The 17,405-nt window shown below is 35.4% G+C and overlaps 1 protein-coding gene across 2 annotated transcripts in view; it reads right to left on the bottom strand.

Annotated features, from left to right (window-relative positions):
• Positions 1-433: 433 nt before the first annotated feature.
• VGLL3 (vestigial like family member 3) overlaps positions 434-17,405 on the bottom strand; it is a 42,098-nt gene continuing 25,126 nt past the window's right edge. For both annotated transcript variants that reach the window (XM_059922217.1, XM_059922218.1), the window contains exon 4: positions 434-883. In XM_059922217.1, coding sequence (XP_059778200.1) covers positions 840-883 — 44 coding nt within the window. In that variant the 3' untranslated portion in view covers positions 434-839. The remainder of the gene's footprint in view (positions 884-17,405) is intronic.

Below are 17,405 nucleotides of genomic sequence, written 5' to 3'. Positions count from 1 at the left end.
TTTCTTCTCAGTCAACCTCCAAGCAGTCTTTGGGAGAAATCAAAGTAATGAAATAGCCTTTCTTTAGTGTGATCATTAAAAAACTTCCTTTTCAAGCTTTACATATAACTCAGAGCTAAGTGAGCTAGCATGGAATTAAATCTTCACTGAGATTTAATGTAAAACAATACCATATTGGCTTGGCTATGGTGCTACTTTTGTAAAAAGGAGAAACTATCAAACATTTGAGGTAACCTAGAAAGCACAGAGCGTATCACAGACATCTTAAAGCCAAGCATTTTAAATATTTTTGCCAGTGCTTCTCTGAGAGCAAGTTCTTTAAACAGAACTTAACAATTTTTACAATATTAGAAAAAAAAACACATCCCTCAAAAATAGCCCATCGATGCTAAATCAAACTTTCTGTATTTTTACAAAAATAGATGCACATAGAGCTACAAAATTTTATTCCTGAAAGAATGATCATTTTTTTTGTGGTTCATCTTTTCCTGACAAGGTGGTTGGTTCAAAAAGAAAAAAAAAAAAACTCAAAAAAAGTGTCGAACTGAAACAAAAATTAAACCATGTATTGTTAAAAGCAAGACAAAAAATAAAAGAGAGTTGCACAGTTGGCAAAGGCTCAGATGAGGGAAAATATAAACAAAAATGCTTTTCTTCAATGTCTATGACCCACTCTGCTTTCTCAAGAAAAGGCTCCAAACCAAAGTCAGCTGGATAACACTTCCTCTTTTCCTTCCATGTCTACTGTGTCCCACTGCAGAATGACAAACCCTGGCAGCATCTTTTCCCAGTGGGCCCATGGATTCACGCTTCAATCTAACTTGCTAATACTGTGTGTTTCAGTACCATGGTGAGTCCTTACTCTTGTCTTGATGCTGTAGACCTAGAAAAGGTGACAATGAGAAATAGAAAAGAATCAATATACGTAGCACTCAAAACTGGGCATAATCTACAATGCACTATGTATAGAAACCAAAAAGACAATTGAGCTTCCAATTTTCAAAAAGCCAACCAACACAGTAAGTGACAAAAAAACTCTAGAGCGGTGTTATTTGCATGGTACACATTCTTTACTATGGTTTTATCTTACTACAGTAGGTGTGAATAATAGATAAAATAATATAAATGAAGATTTCTTCCTTCTAATCCCAAAAGGAACTGATATGGGGGAAAATGATATAACCTGTCTTTGGGCATTTAGGCAGCGCTTCAGTTCATACTTTTCAGCAATCATCAAATGACAGTTTTGGACTAAGGTAGTGGCTAAATTTACTGATTTTTATTGCCTTTTCTTTCAGAAACTATTTAAGGTGGCTTATAAAAATCCATATCTCAAAGCCAGAAAATGAAATTTACAGATAAGTTTAAAAATTGGAGTACAAAAGGAAAATATGTGAACATGTATGAATTCCAACTCAAAGCTAGAATGATTAGGATGAAGTATATCAAAGAGGAAACAGAAAATATGACTCTGATTTGGTTCTAATGTAGTCAATTGACTAATTTCTGATGTGGGCAATTAGCACACCATCTTCAGCTTACACTCACTTGAATCACTTTATTTTTGTCCTGAGGCATAATTGTTTGGAAGAGTGAAGACTCCAAATAATGGTTGCTCTTAAGTTGTTTAAAACCAAATACCTAAACATGAAGAGAAGGCTATTAAATAAGTGAGTAGAAATGCAGTGTGACTGCTGTTATGTGGGTGCTAGGATCCCAGCCTGTCTTCTTGATTTTTTAACCTAAACCTGTTTTAGGTCTGGGCTGGATGTCAGAAATTGAATGGTTAAATGAGCCAGTATGGTTTTCAATGTAACTGTCACTAAAACAGCTGTAGTGATTTCATTGCTTGTCCTTCAACTTGTTAAAGAACTTTATAAAACAATGTGTGTCATTATAAAACAGATACAATTAGTCAGTCATTGATAGGAGACATTAAGACAATCTACAAAACAGATTATATAAAGGGAGGAAGAACAAATAAAAGGAGTCAGAGAAGCACCTCATAGAAACACAAGGCACAATCTCTGGTTTATAGCGTTTGTATCCTGGGAAAAAGCAGCGCTTCTAGAATGCCAAAAGATTAGCTCCATCTTAAGATTTTTCTCATGTATACTAGCATTATGTTTAGATACAGAGTCAATAGTTTTCCTTTCCCATTTCAAAAGAAGAAGAGAAGGATAAAGAGAAGCAGGAAGAAGAAATAAAAGGATCTGGGATGTACCAATTCATTCTAAGTTTGCTTTATTCATTTTCAAATAATTTTGTGGTCAGAATAATTTGCAACCTGACAAAGTCTCTGTTGGGTGACTTTTATAATCTAAACCACCTTAACTGACAATCTGCTGACTGCATAAATATTTTTTTCATTATTAAAACGTCTCATCTTCTGTATGACTCAGTATTTTCCACACTTGAAGACTACATCAATCTATAGAATGTCAGCACTGCAAGTCATGAATAGTGTTGGAATCATCAAGTGGTTTGAGTGTCTTTTTTTCTTCTTAAATAAAAGCAATCCTTAGTTTGCCTTGCAAAGACAGATGACTCCCTCAAAAGCATGTTAGCCTTTTTCTGTGGACAAGGATTACATTACTTAACAGAGCCCTAAATATTCTAACCAGAATAACTGGTTGGAATAACTTTCATTATAACTTCGTCTCTTCAATTGTTTTGTTTCTAAAACTTTGCATTACTCCAAAGCAAACCTTAAAAAAAATCAATTCATCTATGCCCTGAAACATATTAAATAGCTAATGTTGTCCTTTTGGCTTAGCTTCTTCTTAGTGATGGGACATATATAAAATTTTTACTTTGATTACTAGGTATCTATACCTGTAAATTTCAAAATAGGTGTAAGTAAAGCACAAGAAAATGAACAACCACAGGCAAAAGACCCTACTACTAGTAAGTTGTAACAGGAAAGCAGGACTATGATCTTTCTTGTTAAACACTTGTTGAAGGAAGATCAGAATATTTAAGAATCAGCCAGTACACTTAGTTTTCCAAGTAAGGGTGAAAGGGGACAAAGTCATTAACCCATGATCCTTATGTGGTCTATATATATCTTTAATCCATGATCCTTACATGATCTACAGTTACTTGGGGTTTCCCCAAATTTTCTTACCAGAACACAAAATCAACTCTGCTATTATTTTGTTCCTATTCAGGCTTTTTTTTGCCTTCTCAATTCCTCAACTCAAACCTATATGCAATTAGTTTATAACACATTCTGAAATCTGCCCACTGGCTAGCTGAAATCACCCATGTTTTTCTCTTGATGTTAGTAACTCAGTTTTAGTTTTATTGTTTAGTCTGTGAGACTTTCCATGAAAGGAAAATAAACATCATAACAATAATGTTAGCAAACACTTTCTTAGGGCTGAATATGCCAGACATTGTGCTGCTTTATGTGAAATATCTCAGTTAATGCTTCCAACCATGCTAAATATATATATATATATATCCATTTTACAAATGAGAAAACTGAGAGTAAGAGAGGTTATGTTAACTATTAAGTGGTAGAGCCAGGACTGAAAATAGGTGGTCTGATATCGGAGACAATGGTCTTAACCACAATGAATATGGCTCCCCCTATGTGGACTATATTGTCTGTAGGCTGTGACACTAGGCTATACTCCTGCAACTCCCTGAGTCAAAATCCTTTCATTAAATTAATTCGAAGAAAAGTCAATACATTTTTTTAACACCTTTATTGGAGTATAATTGCTTTACAATGGTGTGTTAGTTTCTGCTTTATTCCTTTTTGCACTGTTTAGAAACACCCTGATTTAACAGAACTGATACCAGTGTTAACAAAATAGCTCTCCTATTGTGTTTTTTTAAACTATACATTTGAAAAGCTTTACCCAAGACACAGCAAATGATTACACAGTAATTAGTTTGTTATACTTCAGATGAAGACTACTCCAATCGTGTAATGGACATGTTTTATTAACTGATGTGTTTTTTTGATATGTGTCTTTAATATAACCACTCCTCCCTGCCCCCCACAGACCTCCCCAGTGTGAACACTGAAGACATAGGGTGGCCATTTGACTCATGAGGTGGTTGTCAGAAATGGGACCAAAGAACAAAGACATCACATTGTTGGCTTCAGAGTTTGAGTCTGGGATGGAGTTAGGAGAAAAGCCTGAAAGGAAATGCAAGCCCACAGACCCAGTTCCTCCCTTCAGTTCCAACACCACCACCACAATCTGACCATCAAAAGAAAAGGGAAAAAAAACCCAGACCCAGGAATAGAACAAAGGAAGGACGAACATAAGAAAGAAATATAGAATAATTAGTAGCAGGAGAGAAGTCTTGGTCACAGAAGATCATAATAGGACTTCCCTTTAAAATTTGAAGAATCTGACTATATATCAAGGCATCATAACTCATTTTCTCATTTTCTAGCTGAGATTTTTGGGAGGCTGTTGCTTCACAGATTCATCTCTTGCAAAAGGCTCTGGGAATAAGGAAGTAGAGATGGCAGCAGGGTGTATCTAAGCATAGAAAGCCTAGAAACTTCCCCCTCCCTAGTTTCCTTCAACTCCAACGTGTCTGATGAAAAGATCTTAAAGTTCCCAAGGGCCCCTGCAACAATGATACAGAAGTTAGTTCAGAGAGATTTCTGGCAGGCCTGCTACTACATTCCATAGTAGTGGGTACCCCATGGAAGAAGATGTGGGTATCCCATGGCAGAAGATGTGGGTACCCCATGGCAGAAGAAATGGCACGAGCCACCCCAGCTGAGCACCTTGGAGGGATGATCACCAATATTAGGAAGCTGAACTCGAAGTAATTAGTCACTGTCGGGGGAGCACAGTATGGAGAATGCACAGAGAAACAGTGGGGGGAGGGGAGAAGCTTGCAAATAAAGGCCAAGATAGGAATGAAATGACACAGCCAAGAGCAGAGAGCAACCTCTCAATCAACAATGTTCACAGTGTGACAAACAATGTGAAGCAATCCCTAGGGAGAGCGTGAGGGAAGCATCTGAGAAGAGGTTTCAACTCTAAGTGGGACAGTGTTTTAAAAAACTGAGCAATGAAGATATCATTGGGCTGGACTATGAATACTCAGAATTGATGAAATTACTGTACAGCACAGGGAACTATATTCAATATCCTATGATAAACCATAATGGAAAAGAATATGAGAAATAATGTATAAAAAATATATGTATAACTGAATCATTTTGCTGTACAGCAGAAATTAACACAACACTGTAAATCAGCTATACTTGAATAAAGTAAATTAAAAAAAATTTGATGAAGTTAAATTTTCTGTTATGTGGCAGAAATAAATAATAAATTGGCTTACTGAAAATGTTACACTCCAGCACACCTGAGTTTTAGGGACTATGTGATTATCAGAGTCATATCCACTAGAAAAGCATATCCTGCTTCTAAGGAGGCATAATCACTTGACAACATCATTGACTATCGCTCATAAGTAAGTTGAATATGCTTCCAATTAATTTTATTGCTGGAGATAAAAGAAGTAATGTGGTAACCATGCACTGGTGAACATGCTGTTGATAAAAAGAGAAGAAGAAAAATAGGAACATAAAACCTGGATGTGCAGGTAGAATATTTTATGACTGAAAAGTAAAGAAAATACTTAAATGAACTTTTCATTTCATAGATATTAAGAGTCTAGAAAACCCTTGTGGATCAGAATGCTTGCTATTAGACTAAAAGAAGCTGGTAGCTTATTTCTACATTAAAATAAAATGAATCCCTGCTTCATCTTTGCTTTAATAAAGAAAAACTATAATTATTACAAATATAAATATATACAACACTGTATTGGATGCTATATCAAAATATCCAACCTTCACCAACAACCTGACATCTAACACTGACATACTGTCAAATGATCACAAACTATGTGATGTGAGAGACAGTCATATTATCTTCTCCTACTTTATAAAATTATCACTGCTAATGATCATACAACTGCATTTGTTTGTCTGAGGCCCGGAGCAATCAGTTTAAATGTTAGTTAAGAATTTCTAAATAAGATCTACATGGGGGTAACACCTTAACACTAATGAAGGGAAAAAAAATAAGAGTGAGGGCTATCCAATTTGGGAACTATGATATCATTTCAGGTGAATATCAAGATAGATCATGTTTACTCACCATGGAGACCTCCCTTTATTTGTTTTTAAAACATCTTTGTTTTTTTAAACTTTAAAACATCATAGATTTCTTGTTTAAAAATCAAGTTACAAAGTATTTCAAAAGTAAAAGTTCTACGTAATGTACCCTGTCATCACACAACTTGCTGAGTATACTTCAGATGTACATGCATACACCTCTGTTTATCCTGTGCTACAACATGCTTATTTCACCAGCAATATTATCTTGGAAAACCATTTCATGTCAGTATATGTAGATCAACCCTTTTGAAGGGTTACACAATATTCATTCTTCCCTATACCATAAATTACCCAGTACTCTATAGATATGCATCATTTGGATACACACACACGTGTGTAAAAATATATTTGTTACTTATGTGAATATTTTGGTAGATAAGAAAAATTCCTGAAAATATGTTTGTATAATTGCTGAACCCAAGCATATACCCACATTTATGCTTACATATTTCATCGTGAGGGGTGTGTTTCAGAAAGTTTGTACCAATATTCATATTTTTACTATTATTATCATTATTATAGATTAAAAGTATCTAATCATTTCAATTTACATTTCTTTCAATATTAATGAAGCTGAACATTATTGAGATTATGGCATTTCTTCCTCTGTGTTTTACCTTTGGCCTATTTTCTACGCTTTTAAGAAAGTAATTTCCTCATTGATCTCTAAATGCTTTTTGTATATTAGGTATATTAGCATTTTTTCTCATGTATTGTATTTTTGGCCAATTTGATGAGCACTAAGTACCTCCATACTTAGTACTTAAATTTTGGACAATAATTCTTTTAAAAGTCATCACAAACAAGATGCATTCTTGAACCAGACCAAGGATTAAATTTATTATGACACTTAAATTACAATTATTCACTTATCATTACAACTCTTACATACTAAAACAATAATAAAAGATACCTAACTATGACCGAGTAATAACTGATTAGCAGAGGGAGGGTTTTCAGTGTATAGAGACATTTTCTCGGGGTACATTTAGAATTGGCTTAAAATCTCCACACTGTCAGAAACAATGAGGTGAAAACTGTCTGAACCTGCCGAAATATCTTTAATTCAGATTCAAAAGAGGAGTAGAAGAACTTTAAAGCTCTCTGAACCTGACGTTACCGGTAGACCATAATTTACTGCATTATTGTAAGAAGCATGGCACCCACACACCTGCGGCCAACATTGCAGGTGACTAGCAGTTCAGTGCCCAGGTGTTTCCCACTGCTCCTGGCCCAGGTGGCAAGCCCCCTTAGTCTGTCTGCCCTCTCAGACCTCTCCTCCCTCCGAAACCACAAACTCATGCACAGACTCTCCAGCCTTTGCCTTTAGCGATATCCACTACCTCAGACTTGTGCACTTTAAATGCCCAGCTGGAAGGGAAATTGGCAAGTACTTTAAGCATAAGAATATGGAATTACAAACCTGGACCAGCCATTCTAAAACCGACCTTTTGGACAAATATATAATATAAATCACAGAGTTAGGTAGTTTTTGATCACAGCAGCAATTTACCACGTTCAAAATGTCAGTGTCAGTGTGATAACCTCTTGGCTGAGAGAAGCTGGGGACCAGGAGGTGCAATATGGCATGAAGACACCTCTCACCAAGTTAGTGACCTCAATTTCAAAGCAGATAAAAAGTAACTTTGAAGACAGAGACAAAGAATAAAGCAAAAAAGGAATGGGGAAGAGTGAAATGAAATACCCTCTGTGATTTCTTCCACAGACTTTCTCCGAGAACTGGAGAAGAGCAAGACCAGAAAAACGCCTGGATCACTTATTGTAACTGAAACCACAAGTTAAAATACTCTCAAGAGATTCTAACCATCCAGACATCTGCTGGATAACAAATACAGCCAAACATGCATCTTTAAAGAGGTTTCTAGGTTATGCAGTGACAGCTTTACGATCCAGAAAATAGATAATCCAACCAAAGGAAGAGCTAATCTGGATCCACTGCTTACCCATAAAACCTTAATTAGGGACACAACACCAATACAGCAAACATTCTACCTGAAACTATGAGTTAGTTAAGAACTCTAAAATTTTAAAACTTACTTCAGAACTGCAGAAATACAATGTAATTTTTATGCCCATTTAGTTTAAGTAATCAATCTTCCCATTAAATCAAAACATATTGGAAAATATTCAGTAAGAATGAGACATGGTGTATATAGATCAATTCTACACTGACATCAGTAATTTTTCGTCTCACTTCTATGTGACACGAATACAAGCTCACTCTCTGACATTATCCAGAAACGTCTGTCCAATCCAAGCAAACATAAATAGGGCTTCAATGATTGTGAAGATGCTAGATGTCACCTGATACTGCTCAAACAAGGCAGCTATGAAAATAAGCATTATAACACATGCTTGTGGTCAACAAAAATTAAATGCCCAGTTTATCAGGCTGTAACCAAACAAAAAACGGCATATTTTGCTTCTCATCGGTCTCTTGCAAGACTTTTTTTGGTCATCTTTTTGCCAAGGAATTCAGAACATGTTGGCCACAGACAACTGTTTGTGAAACCTTGTATTGTTGACAAATAGAACAATAAGGGAAGAGTTAGACAGCCAGAAAGAGAATAAAAAGTATCTGTAAATTCCACAGGCCATATAGAAATTTTGTATAGAATCTTTGTAGCTTATTTGAAAGTCAATGTGAAATTGCCTGGGGACAAGTTCTAAAATGGATTTCTTCATTCGAGCTGTTTCTTTTAGATGCATGCCTATATGTGATACAGGAAATAGGAAAGCATTACTGAAAAGACAATTTGCTGATACAAAATACACTGACCCCTGAAACAAGCCTTTTAATGCTTTGAGTGGTTCTCCATTAGAGTCATGTTAGAATTAAGTATGAGTTTATTGAACTTCTATAGCTCTCCTCTCAGGCAAGCATATAAGCTTCTCTTGGGAAGACACTGTGTACTCTGACAACATCCCCAATCCCCATCCCCAATCAACGACAGGCAGTTGATGACAACTCCTTCAAGAAAATAATCAAAAGATAATGGTGTTGCCCAATTTTGCTTGCAATTTTTAAGAAAACATTTCAGAAAGCAAGAGATGCCACCCAATTTATATAGCTACTGATAGCAACTTGTTCACAAAATTAATACTAGAATGGAACATGAATCCATTTTTAGTTCACAACTTTTGAAGATTAGCATGTATTAATGGAGCTTTGGTGAATCTAATTATACGCATAGTCTAACTGCCTTATTCTGCACATAAGATTTCCTTTCGATCTATGTGAGTGTCAAGAACAAATATCTCAACCATCCATAAGCACAATGGGATAGGATGTTCTTATTAAGTAACCCCTACCACATGGTAGAGCGTTTATATGGAGAAAAACTATGTTTAAAAATGTCAAAGATGTATATTCTGATGACCCTTCAAATCCTTATCTTCTTGATTCTTTATCCTCCCTTCTCTCATAATCTGCCCAATCAATACAAAACCACCCAGTTTTCAAGGTATGGCCAATACCAGCAAACACCACTACTGCGAAATTTGACTCCAATAAATATCACAGCTATTCTTCAAGAACAGAAACAAATGAAATTAGAAATAGTCAGGAAGTGATAGAGGTATTTAAAGTTTGCATCTCAATTATGCATGATGCTTCACGTCTCCAGTGTGACTTTTTCTGTTTGAAATGCACCATATTTATTAAGAATAATGAGAGCTTTAGCTCTGCACCATGTGTCACCATCTAGAAAACACAACCACGTTCATTAGTTCATTGGAATCTCCTAGTTGTGCCAGAGTAGGGAGTATCATCTCCATTTTGCATCTAAGGAAGAGGAGTGGAGAAGTTGTGAGACTTGCTCAGCATAATATAGCTACGTGAAGATACGGGTCCTGGACTCTATTTTTTGGCCCTCTGCTTTTTCCATAAACATCTCTGCAAAGATTAACGTTCCTGTATTTACCATCATTTTATGAGCCCCTAAGTTTGGGGGAAAGAGTAAATTATTGATAAAATCAATCTTTCTCCTCTCTTTTTCCTTGTCTCTTTCTCTTACACACATATATGCACATACATACATACATACATATTTTTTCTCTTATTCTCTCCTCCTTAAACTCATATTACTGACCCCAATACCTTCAGCCCCAAAAGGAAACACAAATTGGCAAACTAGTCTTCTCTTCTTTCATTGAATTGTAAGTACATGTACACATATGCAGGATTTCTTGCCATCCATTTTTTACAAAAAGGGCATCTATAGGCACTTCTTCATCTTTTTTTTTTTTGTTTCAGTCAGCAATACCACACAAAACATACTTCATTCATAGATTACCTTCTTGATGGCAGTCACTTGATTCCACTTTTTTGCTACTATGAATATTGTCACAATACACATTTTTGTACCTCTATCCTCATATGCTGCTGCTTGTATTTGTGTGGCATAGACTCACAAGAGGAAGAATACTGTGCCAAAGGTTATGAGAATTTTTAACTGTAATACATTTTCTAGTTCACTTTTTTAAAAAGCCTACAATTCTTTAATTTTCTACCAGCAATGTATGAAAAATAGCATTTTCCCTTAACCAAGATGTCTTTCACAAGGATTCACACACACATATCACACAGGCAATTATTTGTATTATTAGGCAAATGCATCCTAAAACATTCAGAATCCTCTCAGAAGGCTTCTGCATTTGTCCTATAAGGTCGGAGGAGGATCTGTGGGAAGAAATCCCCAGGTTTCGGGTATTGTGACATTATGGCACCATTCTAAGGATGAAGGGCTGGGAGAGAGCATGGGCAAGATCTACATGGCCCTGGGAGAGCCGAGGAGTTTCATTAAGGTCCTGCAGAATCCAGCCCTGGATACTCAAAACTGACAGCAGTGCTCTGGAATGCATTTCTCCCTCTGATTTACCATCCTGCTACTTTTCATGCAGATCTCACTCTCTGGCTGGGATCTCCTGGCCTTTTGCATGCATCTCGAAGATGGTTTCCATTACCCTTCTGGTCACGAAACTGTCATTCTGGACATGTGCCTTATACAACTAACACCATTCAAGAGTGTGTAAATACTGTAACATACCTTTGGTTTTTTTTCTTTTTTTTCCCTCTCAGTGGAAAATAGACTTATGCCATAGGCCAAAGAAAAAGAAAAAGGATTACAGAAAGTGTGAAGCAATCAGTTGTTAATTACTAAAGTCTTTACTGTCACCAAATCATAATAAACAGTAAAAAAAAAAAAAAAGAGTCCACAGGAAGTATCACTTTATAAACATTCTTCCTAGTATTTTTTTTAACCCACAACTATTTCTTTGTGACATTTTAACTATTCTAATTGAGATATTGCCCTCAAGGTAAGTATCCAGAAATCTATAAATCTCTATCGACCAGCGTGACTGTCATTGAAAAATCACATAGTCCTAGGGATGGCTTCTCTATTAAAATGCCATTTAATGTGTCTCCCTGCTGAAATCAAATGATTAGAAGTAAGCTTCTGTGTCTATTCTATTTTATGACATTATTAAATAAAATTCCTTAACTTCTTCATTTATAAAAATCATTAATAACGTCAGGAAAGACTTCAATGAATCACCAACCCCATAACCTTCCTATATATATTAAATGACTAGTATATATGTTCCAAAGAAGCGGTGAAATGGAAAAGAGAGAAACTGCTTGTAGTTGAGCTCCTATCGTATGTGTTGCTTTGATGCCTTCTCTTCTCTATGCTGAAAAATATCTTGGTGTTTTAATATTTTTTAGAGCTCATACTGTCCTGTTAATTATTACTGTGGCTCTCAATGATCTCTCTCCAAATTTAGCATATTTCTCTTTCATTATAAGGCCTGGAATTGGGGCACTAGGCTATCAGGTAAATATTCAAATGTCTTAGGTTGGTAACTCTTGGTTTCCTTTGGTCTTTTATTGTAAATGTATATGTTTAGAGAGAGAAATGATTTCCAAGAAGTTACTGGATGCAAAGCTCCATGATTTTGATACCCTTAATATTCCAAATAAAAGCTTGTCAGCACCAGACCACCTACAAGGAAGCATGGGTCTTGAGAGGTGATCTAGAGAGATGGTAACTTACAGGCTGGATGGAAAAGCAAGTGGTAACTTTATATCCATTTCTCTTTCATGGAGAGAAACTGCTTCTCCATTTGCTGCTCTAGTATGTGAGCTATTTTTACCCGGCTCTTTTACTTCCTATATTTGATAAAACAAAGATATTTATATTTCTAATGGATTTCAATGTAAAGCATCCATATAGTATTAAGCAAGACTGATCTTAACCAATGAAGTAGTTTAATTAGCTTATTTCAAAGGGAACACTGTATAATAATTTTGAGCAATAGTAATTATAACTTAGATTGCATTAAAATGCATTTTTGGTCATTTATGAAAGACGTCTCTCACAAAATATTCAGATTAGAAGATTCAGATTAAACCAGATTTATATATATATATATATATATATATATATGTATATATATATATACATATATATATACACATATATATATAAAACTATAAATATATATGTAGAACTATGAACACATATATTTATACATATATAAGTGCATATATGTATAAACATTTACACATATATAAATATATATATATAGTTTATAGGCCTTATATCATAAAAAATTCAGAAAACCATCTAAGGTGATTCTACTTTTATGATATTATCAGACACATAGTGTCTATGAAGAAAAAAATAAAAGAAGGACGTTTGTGAACTCCTAACTTCCCTATTGTTGCCCAGTGTTCCGTGTTCACTATCAAAATTTAAGAGCTCAAAAATATTTTTTCCAGGTTTCTTAACAGAGTATTTCTATTTGCAGGTTAATCAAGCCCATTGGTATAAAAGTCTCTTCAGAAATAATTTGGTATATGCCTCAACATTTGAGAGAATACTAGAAACATAGCTTCCTGTACTTATGGAAAATTTCACAAACCTGCATTTTTAGATCTATTGATTATTATAGTTACAGTTTTTCTCTGTCTCATAGGAACTGATGTCCTATTCTTTGATATATAATCTTGATTTCACTCAATATCTGAAGGTATGTTCATCAATGAGAGGTGAATGTTTGATATCTGGCTATAATCACACTTTGGGGCGGAATCACATAATGATTCACTCATTGAATCTACTACTTATACAAATGTATGGTTAATGCTTATATGATAAAATGTTTGAGAAACCAGAAGGTACATCAATATATGTAAATGCTCTTTTAGCTCCAGATTTCTTAAACCTGTGATATAGCACAGAATATTGTTGAATATCGTTTTATTTTTTAATTTTAGGCTAACCTAAGTGTATCTTGTCAAAAAGAATATGTACACCTCAACTCTAAGTTGTTTATGTATATTTTATATTGAGTTATTGTAACATTTCTCAAAGTAAAAAAAAAGATAAATTTATAACAAAATTCGAGTTAAAATAACTTGAGGGAGCCTAAGAAAAATATATCTGTGAATCTAGAGATGAAAGCAAGCTCAAGCTATGAGCAGCTTGTGTTTATAGAAAAAAAGTCATACCACAAATCATGACTCTTTTTCCTTTCTGTAAATTTAAATACAGTGGATGAAGTAGAACTTATAAAGTCAACTTTGTAATTCAATAACAAGACCTCATTAACAAATCTTTACTTGAAAAATTAATTCAAACTGGCTGGAATATACAACATTGTATGTCTTACATTAGGTAAATTATTGGTAATAACAGGAAATAAGAATGACAACATTTCCATAAGATGCATTTATTTTTGGTTATGGCCACTGACAGATGAAATTGTAGTTCAGAATTTACTTAATGTCATCATGAAAAAATCTGAGCATGATAAGAAGAAACATATTCTTGCATTCATATATGCATATCTAATAATATATTGTATCACGATCACAAATATTTCCACATTTAACTCTCCTCTCCCTAACACACAAAGTGGCCCCATACAGTACTCTGAGATTACTGAAATTAATCTGCCATATCCTGGGTCTTCCCTTTTTCAGCTTACCCTCCTAGGTATTACCTTCAGCCCCACCTGTCCTTCCTAAACTATACCTCTTCACAGCAGCTAAATGTTAGGTGAAAGTTTCTGATGGAAGTTGAAAGCTACATGGCTTTTATGATGGAAAAAAGGAAACAGCATTTCCCAAAGAGCATTCCATGAGAAGTTAATAAGTATGCTAAAAACAAAATGTGCCCCAAAGAAAATCAGATTGGAAAATTTCTTATTAAGCAAAATTTAAGATGTTTCTTTACTAAAGAATGCATAATAGTCTTTTATACGCTAAAGTGAATTCTGATCTCAAAGAGATGTATGTAGCAGGCAATGTTAACAGATTCATTTCACCATAGACCTTTCTGTTTTTCAATTAAGCCCCTCTTATCACATTCAGGAACTATTGTTCCCATGGAAGCAATAAAACCCAGTTTTGAGACTGCTAAAGGAAAGGGGAAAGTGTTATGTGGGATTTTAATAACAGCCTTTTGGTAAAGATGGGTATTTTGCACAAGGAGGGCAGATACAGATGCCCTACAATCATATCAACACACTGATCGTTCTGAGTGATGTATATGAAGTATCCATTCAACAGAGGGAGCAATAAGTGACAGCAAATCAGGCAAGGCAGGAAAGTAGGGCCAGGGCAGGGTGAGGCAAAATTTAAGGAGGTATGTACTTGCACGTCTTGGAAAGTGAGTATCTCTTTAAATTTTGAGTTGAGGCACCTCACTCTCCTCACCCTAGCTTGGGCCCTTCAGAAAAGATGGACCATCTCTCCTCATGCTTGTAGAAGAATTTTGTCTACCAAACCCCAGAACTCTTTTCTATTACTGTATTACGATACTCTGTAATTAAATTTAAAAATAAATTATGGCTATAGTAAATGCTCTTTGAAATATTTTCAAGAAATAGAGAGGTATATAAAATAAAAAGTGAGGTTCTCTCAACCCCATAGTTCTACTAGGTACTAGGCAAGAGAACTGAAAACATATGTTCACTCACAAACTTGTATATGAGTGTTCACCCACAAACTTGTATATGAGTGTTCATTACATTATGCTTATTAGCCAAAATGTAGAAACAAACCAAATACTGAATGAATGAATAAACAAAGTGTGGTACATTCATACAATGGAATAGTATCCACCCTAAAAAGGAATGAAGTTCTGATACATCCTGTATGGATGAATCTTGAAAACATAGGCCAAGAGAAAGAAGGCAGACACAAAAGGTCACATACTGTATGACTCTATTTATATGAAATGTCCACAGTAGGAAAATCCATAGAGGCAGAAAGTAGATTAGTGGTTGCCAGGTAATAGTGGAAGGAGGAAGTATGGAATTTCTTGTGGAGGTGATGGGAATGCTCTATACTAGACAGTGGAGATGGTTGTAGAACATTGTCAACATACTAAAACCCACTGAATTGTATGCTTTCAAATGCTGAAGTGTATGATATGTGAAATATTGTTCAATAATAAATTTTTTAAAGCTAAAATGAGTGAAGGTATGATCACTTTCCCTTATGTAGCCAGAATTTATAGTGTACCTACTATGTGCAGGGCACATCTGTAAATGTTTTACTTCATTAACTCATTTAATCCTTGAAACCACCCAATGAAACATCTTTTAAAGATAAGGAAGTTGAGGCACCAAGCAGGTTAAAAAATTTGCCCAAAGCCCTGTAGCTAGGAAGGGACAGAGCTGGGCTTACAAAACCAGGCAGTCTAGCTTCAAAGCTCACATTGCACACTAATTACTAGGAGCAATGACCATTAAAAATTGGGGTATATACTTCTAGGCACACACATGCATATGTATGTGTGTTGATAGATAACAAGTACTCACATGGGACTATACATACTAGAGGTCAGCAAACTATAGCCCATAGACCAAATCAGGCCCACCATCTGTTTATACATAATCCATGAGCTAAGAATGGAAGAATGGATTTTATATTTTTAAATGGTTGAGAAAGAAGGAATGAAAAAAGAAGAGTATCATTTCATGACACACAAAAAGCATATAAAATTCAAATTTTAGTATCAATAGAAATTTTACTGGGACACCGCCAACTCATTTATTTTTTTGTCTGTGATGGGCTTCTACACTACAAAAGCAGAGTTGAGAGGTGGCAACAGACAGTGTGACCCCCGCAAAGCATTAAATATTCCTATCAGGCCATTTACAGAAAAATTTCACTGACCCTTGGATTATACCATACAAGATACTCTAAAACTTAGGTCACTAAACATTATATCATGTTCAACCTCCCAGACTTCTTAATTTCATTAAATGGCTGCAAAATTAAAATGCACCTGAAAGTATTAAATCTTCCCCCTATTGATGAAAAGGGCATATTCTTTATCAAATTTCTCTCCAAATGGTTGGATTAATTTATTTACCTCCTAATGTGAAAATGACTTATATTTTGGTGGCCTAAGTACCTGGTCTTTGGGAAGTTTCGTGCCTGTCTCACCTGAATGCAGGCTCTTTTCACAGTTGCTCAATAGTCACCTAACAAAGATGTTGAGTTCTGAGCTGTTTTGGGCTGCACGGTCAGGTCAGCTTTGCACAGATTACATAGAGGGACTCATCTCTCATTCTTCTCAACAATCTTACCTTCCCTGCTTGGGCCTATTACACAGAAACTTCTTTTACAAGTAGTTAGAAAAGTGGAAGAGTAGCTGCCGCTCTTTTGTTGTCCCTAGTGGATACTGTGGTGGGCTGTCAGGTCCCTCACTATTCTGTGTTGAGATATTCATTCTCCTGTTGTTGGCAGCTCATGACCTTCAGTTGTTTCGCTTTGGGAATTGTTTTCAGCTGAACAAGGCTACCTTGCCTAATGTCATGACCTTTTGTCCAGGGGCAAATCCATCCAGTAACTGATCAGTGTGGGAATATAAAAGCCCATCCACCTTGACTTAAGGCAAGACAATTATAAAAGGCCATCCCAGATCTAGAGCTCCCTGTAGAATCCACTGAGGTTCAGTTGAACTTATTCATTGTGAGACTTCTCCTGTTCAATTCTTCTCTCATTGCACAAAGATGTTGCGCTGAGAACATTACTGCATAAATTTCCTACAACCAAAACTGCATCAGAGAGTCTGTTTCTTGGGGAAACCGACCTAAAACACTCCCAACTAACTCTTCCTAAAGGAAGAGAGATGTGATATTTGATAAGATGCCTGAGAATAGGAGAGGAAAATGAGTCCCTGTAGCTTAGACC

The sequence above is a fragment of the Balaenoptera ricei genome, chromosome 4, assembly GCF_028023285.1.
Source record: "Balaenoptera ricei isolate mBalRic1 chromosome 4, mBalRic1.hap2, whole genome shotgun sequence".
Lineage (NCBI taxonomy): Eukaryota > Metazoa > Chordata > Mammalia > Artiodactyla > Balaenopteridae > Balaenoptera > Balaenoptera ricei.
The sequence above is the reverse complement of the archived record's forward strand: the minus strand, read 5'-3'. Positions and strand labels throughout refer to the sequence as shown.